Below are 13,474 nucleotides of genomic sequence, written 5' to 3'. Positions count from 1 at the left end.
TGTCACACACAACCATGCCTAGCTTCAGGTTCAGCGGTGCCAGCCACAGATCAGTCTGCGACGTGATGCCCTGTAATAGCTCTTGGGCGGGGTCTCTTTTATCGCCTAGGCTCAGCAGTTTGAGCATTGCCTGCTGTCGCTTAGCGACGGCACTGCTGCTGTGCCTAGAGCTACCGACTGATGGTGCCATCCCCCCAAGAATGGTAATTCGGAGGAGGAGGTGGAGGGGTGGTTGGAGGAGGAGGAGGCATAGTAGGCCTTTGAGACCTGGACCATGGTAGGCCCCCTCAATCCTCGGCGTCGGCAGTATATGACCAGCCCCAGGGTCAGACTCGGTCCCAGCCTCCACCAAGTTAACCCAATATGCCGTCAGCAATATATAGTGGCCATGCCCGGCAGCACTCGTCCACGTGTCCGTGGTCAGGTGGACCTTGTCAGAAACGGCTTTGGTCAGGGCACGGATGATGTTGTCTGACACGTGCTGGTGCAGGGCTGGGACGGCACATCGGGAAAAGTATTGGCGGCTGGGGAACGAATAACGAGGGGCGGCCGCCGCCATGAGGTTGCGAAAGACCTCGGTCTCTACCAGCCTATAGGACAGCATCTCCAGGCTAAGTAATCTGGAGATGTGGACGTTGAGGGCTTGGGCGTGTGGGTGGGTTGCGCTATACTAACTTTTGCGCTCCAGCGTCTGGGGTATGGAGAGCTGAACGCTGCGCATGGAGACATTGGTGGATGCTGTGGATGATCATGGAGGCGAAGATGTGGTTTTCGCACGGGAGGTGTTTGTGCCGGGGTCCTGGGCAGGGGGCTGACTAGCAGAGGCAGCAGATAACACCGGGGAAGGAGCAGTGGTGTGCCCGGCTGGAGGTGAACAGGCTTGGTGCCATTGAGTGGGGTGTTTAGCATTCATATGCCTGCGCATACTGGTGGTAGTTAAGCTAGTAGTGGAGGAGCCCCTGCTGATCTTGGTGTGGCACAGGTTGCACACCACAGTCCGTCGGTCATCCGGTGTTTCGTTAAAGAACCTCCAGACTTCTGAAAATCTAGCCCTCGCCACGGGAGCTTGACTACATGAAACATTTGGCGCTGATGCACCAGCTCTGTCCCTACCTCTCCGTCTGGCCCCACCACTGCCTCTTCCAACCTGTTCTCGTTGAGGACTCGCCTCCGTCTCAGAAGCACTGTGTTCACCCGGCCTATCAACCCAGCTTGGGTCTGTCACCTCATCATCCTCCGATCCCTCAGTCTGCTCCCCCCTCGGACTTCCTGCCCTGACAACAACTTCACCACTGTCTGACAACCGTGTCTCCTCATTGTCTGACACCTCTTTACACACTTCTTCCACTACGTCAACAATGTCATCATCACCCACAGACTGCGACCGGTGGAAAACATGGGCATCGGAAAAGAGCTCAGCAGCAACCGGACAAGTGGTTTGTGACTCTGGAAAGGGTCCAGAAAACAGTTCCTCAGAGTACGCCGGTTCAAATGCCAAATTTTCCTGGGAGGGGACAGACTGGGGGGAAGGAGGCTGAGGTGGAGGAGCTGGAGGAGTGCTGATTTCGATGACATGGGTGGACTGCATGGAAAACTGACTAGTAGACAAATGGCTAGAAGCATTGTCCGCAATCCACGACAACACCTGTTCGCATTGTTCTGGCCTCAACAGTGCTCTACCACGATTCCCATCAACTTGAGACATGCACCTAGGGAGTGTAGCTCTGCGGCGTTCCCCTGCTCCCTCATCAGCAGGTGGTGTCTCACCCCGCCCAGGACCACGCCCTCTGACCCCTGCAGTAGTTGGACGCCCACGTCCATGCCCTCGTCCTCTACCCCTAGCCCTCGGGTTCAACATTTTCAAAATTAAAGTGTAAACTGAAATTTTTTTGGATTTTTTTGTGTGTTTTTTTTTTTACAAAACGATGCTATCCTATTGCTATGGCTAGTTTCTAACCTACACAACTGGATTTTGTGCTGTGCCTGATGACTTTGAGTTATAAAAAAAAATTAAAGTAAAAAATTAAATCAGCAGACTGTGCCTAATTCAATCAAACCCCTAATAAATTGTCCCACTTAGGTGTTTGAGATGTGTGTGTCACTAAGAGCTGAATATAACGTTTGCAAGTCTCCCTGCAACTGTTATCCATAATAGGAAACAACAATCTCCATCAAGTCATCCTGGTGTCTTCCAACACTTCAATAAAGACCTGGCCATGCTGCTTGTAGAATCTTAGACAACATATGGCACATGTTCAGATGTGATGGAGGACATCTGGCCACCGCTATTCCTTAAAATCTCAAATAAAGGTGTTTCTGCCCAATAGAGTGCAGAGGGTGTCGGCAGTAATTCTGCATTGACGTCACTGATCATTTTGCCCTTCTTGTCATCAGTCAGTGTCCTCTTTTAATCGGTCATTAATCCATCAGTATTGCTAAAGCCAAAAACAAACAGGAGTTGATCCAAAACAGAGATGACCCGTAAATGGGATACTTGCATGTCCTCTGTGTTCTGTATCCACTGCTGCTTTTGTCTTTCAATCCTGAAGCTTTTTATTCCTTCTGACAGATGAAATGAAGGGAAAATCCAAACATAGTGGCAACATCATTGAGTGGTGGAGGGTGAAAACAGCATTATGGAAATCACAGGGTGTTCCAGGGAGACAGCGGTCAGTTGGCAGCAGCATGAGTAGGCCGCAGAGTGGCACAATGACAAATTATGGAGGTGGCAAAAACATGGTAGGCCAAAGTGTGGAGGTGGCGGCAGCAGCAGCAGTAGGTCAGAGAGTGGCACAATTACAGTGTGTGTAGTTGTTTGGCAGCAGTAGCAGCAGCATGAGGCCAGAGAGTGGCACAATGACAAATTCTGGAGGTGGCAACAACATGGTAGGCCACAGAGTGGCACAATGACAAAGTTTGGAGGTGGTGGCAGCAGCAGCAGTAGGTCAGAGAGTGGCACAATCACAGTGTGTGTAGTTGGGTGGCAGCAGTAGCAGCATTAGGCCAGAGAGTGGCACAATGACAAATTCTGGTGGTGGCAGCAACATGATAGGCCACAGTGTGGCAAAACGACAGAGTTTGGAGTCGCTGGCAGCAGTAGCAGCAGCAGGAGGTCAGAAAGTGGCACAGGTGGAGGTGGGTGACAATTTCAGTCCCTGGTAAAGATGGTGGTTGGCAGATGGAGCAACTGGCAGCAGATGTGTGGCATCAGGCGGGTGGCAGCATCAGAATAGTGGCTTAGGGAGGTAGTTAGAATCCAGACTCATTTTTCAACATTTGGGGGTGGCGTCCTGGCTGATTTAATCTGATTTAGAAGGCATTGGTGTGTATAAATCCTGGCTGATCCACACCTGATTCATCTTGACAAAGGTCAGTCTCTCCACATTACAGACAAGCAGGTTCTCCTTGGGATAACGATGGCCCCCGCCGCAATGAACACCCGCTATGATGCCACACTACTTGCCGGGCAGGACAGCTTCTCTACTGCAAACTCCACAAGTTGCGGCACACATCAAATTTGGCTGCCCAGTAGTGCAGGGGATCCTCTACCTGGGGTGGTAGAGTGCTCTCCAAGTAGGCCACCACCTACTGGTGGTGGATCTGCTCCGTGTCCTGCTGCTGAGGTCTGAGGGGCTCCAGGCTCCTTTATCACCTATGGAACCCAGAGCCCCTTAGACTCATTTGCATAATTTTACCTTTTATTTGGAAAACAAGAACATAAGAAGCTAAAAGAGGAGCAGATCCTGCCAGAGGGAGCGCACACCAGTATGTCAGTGTGCTGGATGTACAATCCTTCATCTAGGTGGTAGATTTCCTTTAAGGTATGAACTGTACCAAATATAACAACACAAATTAGAATTTAATATGAGAAAATCAGAAGCAAAATATTATTGGCAGGGAAATAGGATGGAGTGACTATTAGAAAACTAAATTAAAAATAGTAAATTCAAACCAAAAAGACCATAAATATTTGACAAAAATAATCATAAAATCCTGCACCGCCCAGCTATTGCCTATACCTATGCAGATTACGATGAAAAACTCATTACATAACCTAGAAGATGATGCTCACGCCCCTCAGCCAACACATGAGTCACACATTTTGGGTCTTCAAATCTTGTATATGTTTAATAAATAACATTAAAAAAATGTCTTGGATATAGAATGAATATTATACCCTGGTAAACTGGGAAATTTTGCAGTCAATGACACTGGATTTCTCATTAGATTTCACAACTGAAAGGAAGATTTTCACAGGAAATTTGGGTCCTGACCTTAAAAACCTGGTTCAGTCACACGAGAGCCAGGAAAAAAGTCACAACAGATGGATTTTCCAAACTTTTCCAAAATTTAGAAGTTGGCCTTATGAATTGATTGCTACGCTTCCTGAAAAGTCTTACTTCCCTGAATTTTACCTTGAGTTACATTTTACTGAATAATTTACCTTCTCTTGTGTAGGGGAACCTGCCGCCAGAACACTGGTTTTAGCTTCTCCAACGTCCCCACAAAAAATACCAAGTAGATCCAAAAACAGTTTTTATCAGATTTCTGGCTTTTTTCTTTGAAACAATAACTTTAATAAAACTTTACCTGGCTCCCTACCTGGTTGTCCCCTGGGTGTGGCCATCCTTGCTCAAAGTAAGCGCCCCCCCTCCACAAACAGCTCGTCTTCCTGGATTTAGAATTTAAAAAAAACCCTCCCACCTCCCCCGGTACATTGCTTCTTGCCTCCGACAAATATGAAGTGCAAGAGAAAAAATTATAATGTATATTATGTATATTTGCAGATATATATAAAATCCCAATTCAATGAAGCAGAGGTGTGCAGGTGTAAGAATACAGGTTAGGTCCTTTTCACACAGGGGTTGTGGGGACGTTCTGTGTATAAACCCAAGGGATATACATCACTATAGACGCCTACAGCGTCAATGCATGGCTCTATTGCCAGCGCTCTTGATCATGTTATCACATTGCGTCTTCTGACAATAGAGCCGTGCATTAATGCGGAGGTGAAGGAAGAAAAAACAGCAACAGGGGAACGGGGAAGGTGAGCATTGGAATGTTGTTGGTTTTTTTAGTTTTGCTGAGAAAGGGGACGTAGGAAGCAAGGAGTGGGGGTAGCTACAGGAAAGGGGACATTGAAGGAGGGAGCGGTTACAGAAAATGGAACATTGGAATGGGGCAGCTAAAGGAAAGAGGACATTGGAACTGGGGAGAGGGCAACTACAGGAAAGAGGACAAAGGAAGCAGGGAAAGCATCAAACAGGAAAAGGGACAGTATAAGTGGGGGGTCTCTCTAGGAGATGGGACAATATAAGCTAGGCACACAGGGAGTCACGATGGGGAGTGCCAACATACATTTTTGGCTTGACCCCAGATGCCATCCCACTGGTCACTGGAGAAAAATTTATGCTCACAGCCGGTCCCTGGCAAAAAAAAGGTTGGAGACCACTACTTTATGGCACCTGGTCAAGATGACGTAAGCACAAAGTGTCTGACCGCACCGTAACCGTGCAGTGCAAAAAATGGGACATGTCCTATATTCTGCCATAATATGGCGTTTGTTGCTTGGTTTCAATGTAAAGGAGAGGGGAGAGGATCGCTCACCCCTCCTCTCTCCTGGACCGGCTATATGCTTGGATTTGTAAGTAAGATCAAACTTAGCTTCCACATACAAAGTAGGCAATGTTCAGAGTGATGAGGACTTTCCATTTTAGCATTCAGGCTCACCCCTACCGATAAAACAATTGGGTGCAGGAGCATAAGCCACGGGTATTTCAGCCGGTGCCAGCAGGTGGTATCGCCAGGTGTTTGGTTACAGTTACCACATTCTGCAAACCCAAAGCTGAACGTGTGCGCTGGTTAAAAACACCAACTGTACTGCAGCCTCGGGGTTCCTGCCATTGTCCAGTTGTAGTTGGTGAGCGATTTGCAGCTTGATGCTGATCAGAACCTCCACCATGTGGCTTCTCGAGCCGGGCATATCAAGTGTAAAACAGCTCAGAAGAAGTAGAGGCCCTCTGCCCTCATCATGTTGGTGGAGATGACAATTAGGAAATACACAGAAGAAATGGAAATTTGCAAATTGGAGTCAACAGCACCCGGGCTTACTGAAGCAATGCTTCTCACTCCTGTCACACAAGACATTGGCCCTGAGTGACATAGAAGGCACATGTTGGCTTATTTGCTCTGTGTATGAATTGTAGAAAGCTCCATGCCACACAGCATCAATCCCAAAGAGTGGAGCATCTTCTCCAGTCCTTAGGAGTATAATGGTCAGAAACGCCTTTATTTGAGATTTTAAGGAATAGTGGCGGCCAGATGTCCTCCATCACATCCGAGCATGTGCCATATGTTGTCTATGGTTCTACAAGCAGCTTGGCCAGGTCTACATTGAAGTGTTGGAGGACACCAGGATGACTTGATGGAGATTGTTGTTTTCTATTATGGATAACAGAGGAGGGACTGTAAGAAACGGCAGAGGAAGAAAAGGTTTGTCTCAAGGTGGATAACCATGGCTGCTCTCTTTCACAAGCAGCACCGCACCTGAGCATCGCTTGTGCTGGTCATCTCCATTCTTCTCTGAGGAGTCATCAGCTGTGTCTATGAGCCCATAGCAATACATGGAGCCATGAGCAAAAGCCACGGCCGTATCACAGGTGGAAAAAATGTGCATCGGGGTAAATGTGACTATTCTAATATAATTTGGTAGAAAACATATAGAACCTTTTTCCCTTTCCCTCCGGCTCTGCTTGTGTATTATCCTGACGTGTTGGGTAACTGGAAGCTTTGTGATTGTGTAATCTTTACATGAGAAATAAGCAAAAAACTTACAGTAATATGTGAACTTCCACTGAAGTTTAGTTTTTCTTGTTTATCCCCCCCCCCTACAAAAATCTATTTTCTGTATACATTAGGTTAATAATTAATATTACAAGTATTTCTGGTAAGAGGATGTCTTAAAAAAGGTAAAAAAATCTCCGCTATATATTTGGGACACAAATTCAGAAGGAGATTCCATTCACCTTTAGCTGTCGGAGCTGATCCAAAGTTCAACTTCAGAAGATGTTCTCTGCCGTCCTAATATCATTACTGATCCAGGCAACAATTACCACAGGACAATGGATTTCAGTTGGCAACGGTGGTCCTTGGGGTGACTGGGGATCTCGGCAGTGGTGTCCACCTAGGACTGTAGCGAGAGGATTCAGCTTAAGGGTAAAGTATTATAACAGAAATCTGATGAGAGGAGTGGATAGTGGTGGTGGGGAGAAGCCTCAGTGGGGATCCCTCTATCACCTATAACTTGGTAACGTCTCAGCTTCTCTAGAACACAGATTCTGAACAAATTGGGGTCTATGTTGCAAAGTGTAAATCAACAAAGGTTTGACCATCAGAATGTCTTTGTTTTTAGGTGGAACGTCCACTTGGATCTGACGGAGATGATACTGCCCTGAATGCAATCAGACTATACTGTGCTTCACCATCAACTAGAGATACACAGGAAACAATCACATCTTCCGAGAGCAGGTAAGTCCAAACACTTATGTATTTTAAGATTTATTTGTTTTGGGTTTAGGATATTTCTGATATTCTCTGTGCTCCTGAAGGGTCCTACTAGGATAACTGTCTTATTATTATATTCCACTCTCTAAACTCTCTCCTCTTCAATCTATTCTTAATGCAGCAGCCAGGCTCGTCTTTCAGGCCAAACGCTACACGGATGCCTCCAGTTTGTGCCAATCACTGCACTGGCTACCTGTCTCCTTCCGTATTCACTTTAAAATAATAACCCTCATCCACAAAGCTCTGAATAATGCTGCACCTCCCTATCTCTCTTCTCTCATCTCAGTCTATCGCCCTTCCCGTGCTCTTCGATCTGCTAGTGACAATAGATTAATCTCTACCTTAATTCAAACCTCCCATGCACGTCTCCAGGACTTCTCCCGAGTTGCACCAATTCTCTGGAATGCCCTTCCCCAGACTCTGAGACTAATACCCACCCTCCAAAGCTTCAAACGTGCTCTTAAAACCCATCTCTTTAGGCAAGCCTATCACACTCGCTAACCGCATGAAATGTCAACTCTCCCTTTACTAATCCATCCTATGTACTATCCCATCTGTTATCTGGCAAACAGCTGATATATACCAAGCTCCAGGCTTCTCTGCAGTCTTTTTCACCTAGGACCCTGTAAATAAGATGGCGGCTGATGGCTGGTTCAAGCAGCAACATCGTTGTTTAGTAAATTATTTATTAAATTATTTTATATTGTTCCCTTATATAGAATGGCTGGACCATTTTACAACCTCTTGTGTCCCCCCTCCCTCATCCTCATAGTCTGTAAGCTCTTGTGAGCAGGGCCCTCACTCCTATTGTTCCATATGACTGTTTGTTCTTTGTAATGTAATATATTTGTATATGTCCCCTATGATTTGTAAAGCGCTACGGAATTTGATGGCGCTATATAAATAAAGATTATTATTATATTATTATTATTATAGCAACTGGGTATCACTTAGACTCCGGTCCCAGGAGTCGACTTACGTCATAGTCCACGGTGGTCCAGTGATTCCAGTACCCCTCGTGCCTGACACCCAGCCAATTCTATGGACTCACATAGACGTCCATAGGACTGTTGTTTGCGTCCTAAAAATTGCACTTGTCATGAGCAGATAACCTGAGAAATAGAAACATGTCATCTTCTATAACTCACAATGAGCAAGTGCAATACTGCAGAATGAGGCAAAGTGTTTCCAACCTTCTCCTTCTGCTCACCTACCTTAGATGTTCTCTGACAGCCGCTGTTAGTCATTTCTCATGTTTAAAAATGTCTTGTATGACAAATAACCTTATCTTTGGTCTGTCTTTGCAGTTGGGGCGACTGGACTCCTGTTTCTTGGTGTCCCAGTGGACATCTCATGAGCTTCGCATTGCAAGTGGAGCCAAAACAGGGCGATGGAGACGACACAGCAGCCAACAACATCATGATGCAGTGTTCAGACTACACTGTTCTTACAGGAAAAGGGGGCTACTGGGGAACTTTCGGCAGCTGGAGTGGGACTTGCCCTTCTGGGATCTGCGGTATCCAAACCAGAGTGGAAGGAAAACAGGGGCGCGGAGATGACACCGCTCTCAATGATGTCAAGTTTGGATGTTGTTGAACCATAAAAGAACTCAATAAAGTGTAAACTTAAAGTGAAACTTTGTGTCTTCTGAGATGTCCACATGGTAGTAAATAATCCAATTTCTATTTGTTATGAACTTGTGTTAAGACCCGACCATATGCTTCATTATAATTGGTAAGATCCGGACTCAAGATATTGTGTCTCCTCTGACTCAAGATATTGTGGGAGGAGATCAGGAGACCCTCTTGTCTCACAATAAATGAAACCGCAATGAAAGGAGGTTGCTATGGACTATGGACCATGTCTCATATATATTATGTTATATTATATTATATATGTTATGTCCAAATTTTCATTTGAAAATATATCTACAAACATTAGTTGTAAAATAATTAATGTTTATCAATATGATGTATTTGCCACAATTTGCCTTAAGGTGCATTATGACAGTGTTTCCCAACCGATGGGTGGGTGAGTATTGAATCAGGTGCTCCACGGCCGGGTCTTGGGCCCCCGGCAAGCTCAGTGTAAAAAAATATCCAATACTCACCTTCCTCGTTCCCCTTTGAGGTATACATAGTCCCAGTCCCGCCGACTCCAGAACCGCCGGTCTCGCAGCTACTATTGACGGAGTTGGGGGCTCAGAAGCGGCTAGAGTGCAGGTATCACACACAGCACAGCCTGCAGGGTAAGTCATCAGCCTGGGCTACACTGCACACATGTCATGTATGGAAGCATCCCATGCAGCCGTGTGCCGTCTGAACTACCCTTTGTGTGCCAGAGAGCTGCGTGCACTTCATGTCATGTAAGATGTTTCTATTTTTATGGGCACATTTTGCAGAATTTTCACCTATTTAGCACAATTACAGTCCTCATCTGCACATATTGGGGGTCATGAACTTACCCGGTCATGTTGCGATCCAGCACCGCTTTCTCCGACGAGGATTTTGGTCTTCCGGCAATTCACTAAGGTTGTGCACCAGATGTCTACCAGGTGTCGCTGACACGCCGAGGTCCGCCGGAGTTCACCATCCAATCCCTGGTGCATGTGAGTGATTGATTTTGCAACACAATTCGTTTTTTAAATTCCACGGTTTTTCCGTTTTTCTGTCGCGTGAAAGTCGGCGCCCATGCGCCACAATCTGATCGCGCGCGCCAAAATCCCGGGGCTTTTCGGCGCAAATTGGAGAAATACGGGAAACCCGACGGAAATGCACGAATCGGACCCTTAGTAAATGACCACCAATATGTACACACCAGCTCTCTGGAGACGACTGCATTCTGTCACCCAGGTGAGTCTATAAGGTGTCACCCCTACAGGATAGCTTTCTGGTCTAGCAGGAGCCTCACTTTATAATGAAAAATATGTAATGTATATTATGTATATCAAGCGTGGATCGTCCAGGATTTCAACACACCAAGGCCTTATGTATCAGATGAGATCAGCCATGACGTCTCTTCCAAACATTGAGAAATGAGTCTTCTAACTACCTGCCTCAGCCACTATTCTGATGCTGCCTGTTGCTCCATCTGCCTCCCACCATCTTCACCAGGGACTGGAATTGTCACCCTCCACACTATATCATGGTGCCACTTTCTGACCTCCTGCTGCTGCTGCTGGCACCTCGACACTCTGTCATTCTTCCACTCTGCAGCCTACTCATGCTGCTGCCAACTGACCGCTGTCTCCCTGGAACACCCTGTGATTTCTATAATGCTGGGAGAAAAGCATCAGGATTGATAGCCAAAAGCAGGAGTGGATACAGAACACATAGGACATGCAACTATCCCATTTACAGGTCATCTCTGTTTGGGATCCCAATGTTATCCGTCAATGCTATTGGGGGTGTTAACTATTTAAATTCCACTGGTAAGCCAGCATCTTAGGTTGTATCATCACCATCACTCCCCAGTATATAGTATGAGTTATCAGACCCCTTTAAGATTCAAGTACCTAAAATTTCGCAGAATTTTTTAAAAAAATAAGATTCGGCCCGAATCGAATGATGACAAATCATGTTAAAAAACAGGCATTTTCTGGCTGCAGAGAGCCTGTAGGGTGTTGTAGAACGTTGTGCCATGCTCAAATATGCATAGGGGGCGTGGTTTGGTCTTCAAACAATGCTGTGTTTTAGTATGACATGCACATGACAGCCGCTGCTCTTAGAATCGCTTCACTCTTCACTTCCATGTGCACTTACAGAGGCCAACATCGCCAAATAAGTGAAGCGGGAACGCAGTCTGACAAGGTAACGTCTGTGCCAGCTCGAAAGGACCGAGGGCCAAGATCCCACTATAACATCACAGAGTGCACTCTTTTTACATCAGATGATTCCAGAGATTACTACAGAACCTGTTCTGTTAAACGTGGGTACATGTAGAAACTCCCCAAAACAATGGAGAGGGTGTCGGTAGTAATTCTGCATTGTGTCACTGATCATTTTGCCCTTCATTTCGTCTATCAGTGTCCGCTTTCAATTGGTCAATAATCCATCATCAGTCTTGCTAAAGCCAAAAACAAACAGGAGTGGATCCAAAACAGAGATAATCAGTAAATGGGTCATGGTGATGATGAATCCCCTGCTACACCCGGCTCCCAAGTGCAATCGGCTACATCATCGTCAATTTGCATTTCCCGGTCACTGCTACTCTCCTCACTGATGTCAGTATGCACAGCCTGCCTACTGCAGGAAGCAGCAGAAGTCTGCCCCACCTCTTCACTGCCAAGCAGCTGCTGACTGTCCTCAAACACTTCGTCCTCGCCGAATAGTGGCGCTGAGCGCAGACCACCTTGTGGCTCTCTGGCTGAAGTAAAGGAACAGGACAGAGGCTGAGGACAGGTGAGGGCTGCTGACCTGCTCCTGGACCATGCCAACTAATTGTTGTATCTTACGAACCCACAAACTGGAATAGACGAGCCCCTGACCGCACTGCTCGAATCATTCTCTGCCTGGATGCCGTTAGGGAGAGCGCTGCTGGTCAGGGATAGCGTTATGGTGTTCTAGTAGATTACTGTTAGGCAGGAGTAATTCTACAAGAACCCAACAGCCCTTGTTAGGGCTACATTAGCGTTTTTCAAAAGTTAAAGTGACAGTCACAGCACAAAATCCTTCTGTGTGCTGTCAGTGTTGTTTAGAAACTAGCCAAAGCAATCATCTTCTGAGGTTGCTATCTGATTTCTACACGTTTTGTTCTATAGAACCAAAAGAAAAAAATAATTACAGTTGATATTTCTGTTTTGTCTATAAAATAGACTTTAATTTGGAAAATGTTGAGCCCGAGAGCTAAGGGTAGAGGGCGTGGGTGTGAACGTGGCCATCCAATTACTGCAGGTGGTCCTGGGCGGGGTGAGACACCACCTGCTGATGAGGGAGCAGAGAAACGCCGCAGAGCTACACTCCCTAGGTTCATGTCTCAAGTTACTGGGACTCGTGGTAGAGCACTGTTGAGGCCAGAACAGAGTGAACAAGTGATGTCGTGGGTTGGGTATAATGCTTCAAGCCATTTGTCCACCAGTCAGTCTTCCACGCAGTCCACCCATGTTACCCAAGTGAGCACTCCTCCAGCTCCTTCACCTCAACCTCCTTCCCCCCAGTCTGCCCCCTCCCAGGAAAATTTGGAATTTGATGCGGCATACTCTGAGGAACTGTTTTCTGGACCCTTCCCAGAGTCACAAACCACTTGTCAGGTTGCTGCTGAGATCTTTCCCGATGCCCAGGTTTTCCAACGGTCGCAGTCTGTGGGTGATGACGACATTATTCACGTAGTGGAAGAAGTGTGTAAAGAGGTGTCGGACGATGAGGAGACACGGTTGTCAGACAGTGGTGAAGTTGTTGTCAGGGCAGGAAGTCCGAGGGGGGAGCAGACTGAGGGATCGGAGGATGATGAGGTGACAGACCCAAGCTGGGTTGATAGGCCGGGTGAACACAGTGCTTCTGAGACGGAGGAGAGTCCTATACCAGAACAGGTTGGAAGAGGCAGTGGTGGGGCCAGACGGAGAGGCAGGGCCAGAGCTGGTGCATCAGCGCCAAATGTTTCACGTAGTCAAGCTCCCGTGGTGAGGTCTAGATTTTCAGAAGTCTGGAGGTTCTTTAAAGAAACACCGGATGACCGACGGACTGTGGTGTGCAACCTTTGCCAAACCAGGATCAGCAGGGGTTCCACCACTACTAGCTTAACTACCACCAGTATGCGCAGGCATATGAATAATAATAATAATAATAATAATAATAATAATAATAATAATAATTCTTTATTTATATAGCGCACACAGATTACACAGCGCTGCACAAGCATGTCGAATTGGTTGCTAAACACCCCACTCAATGGCACCAAGCCCGTTCACCTCCGG

At 46.6% G+C, this 13,474-nt stretch overlaps 1 protein-coding gene across 1 annotated transcript; it reads left to right on the top strand.

The window, feature by feature from the left end:
* The first annotated feature begins 6,995 nt into the window (after positions 1-6,995).
* Positions 6,996-9,193, top strand: LOC140125807 (vitelline membrane outer layer protein 1 homolog). The gene is made up of 3 exons (XM_072144674.1): positions 6,996-7,215; positions 7,412-7,527; positions 8,871-9,193. Exons 1-3 carry the CDS (start codon positions 7,066-7,068, stop codon positions 9,157-9,159), a joined length of 555 nt encoding a protein of 184 aa, XP_072000775.1. The 5' UTR covers positions 6,996-7,065; the 3' UTR covers positions 9,160-9,193.
* The last annotated feature ends 4,281 nt before the right edge of the window (positions 9,194-13,474 follow it).

This window comes from Engystomops pustulosus, chromosome 4 (assembly GCF_040894005.1).
Source record: "Engystomops pustulosus chromosome 4, aEngPut4.maternal, whole genome shotgun sequence".
In the NCBI taxonomy this organism is placed as follows: domain Eukaryota; kingdom Metazoa; phylum Chordata; class Amphibia; order Anura; family Leptodactylidae; genus Engystomops; species Engystomops pustulosus.
Note: the sequence above shows the minus strand (reverse complement) of the source record. Positions and strands in the feature narration are given on the sequence as shown.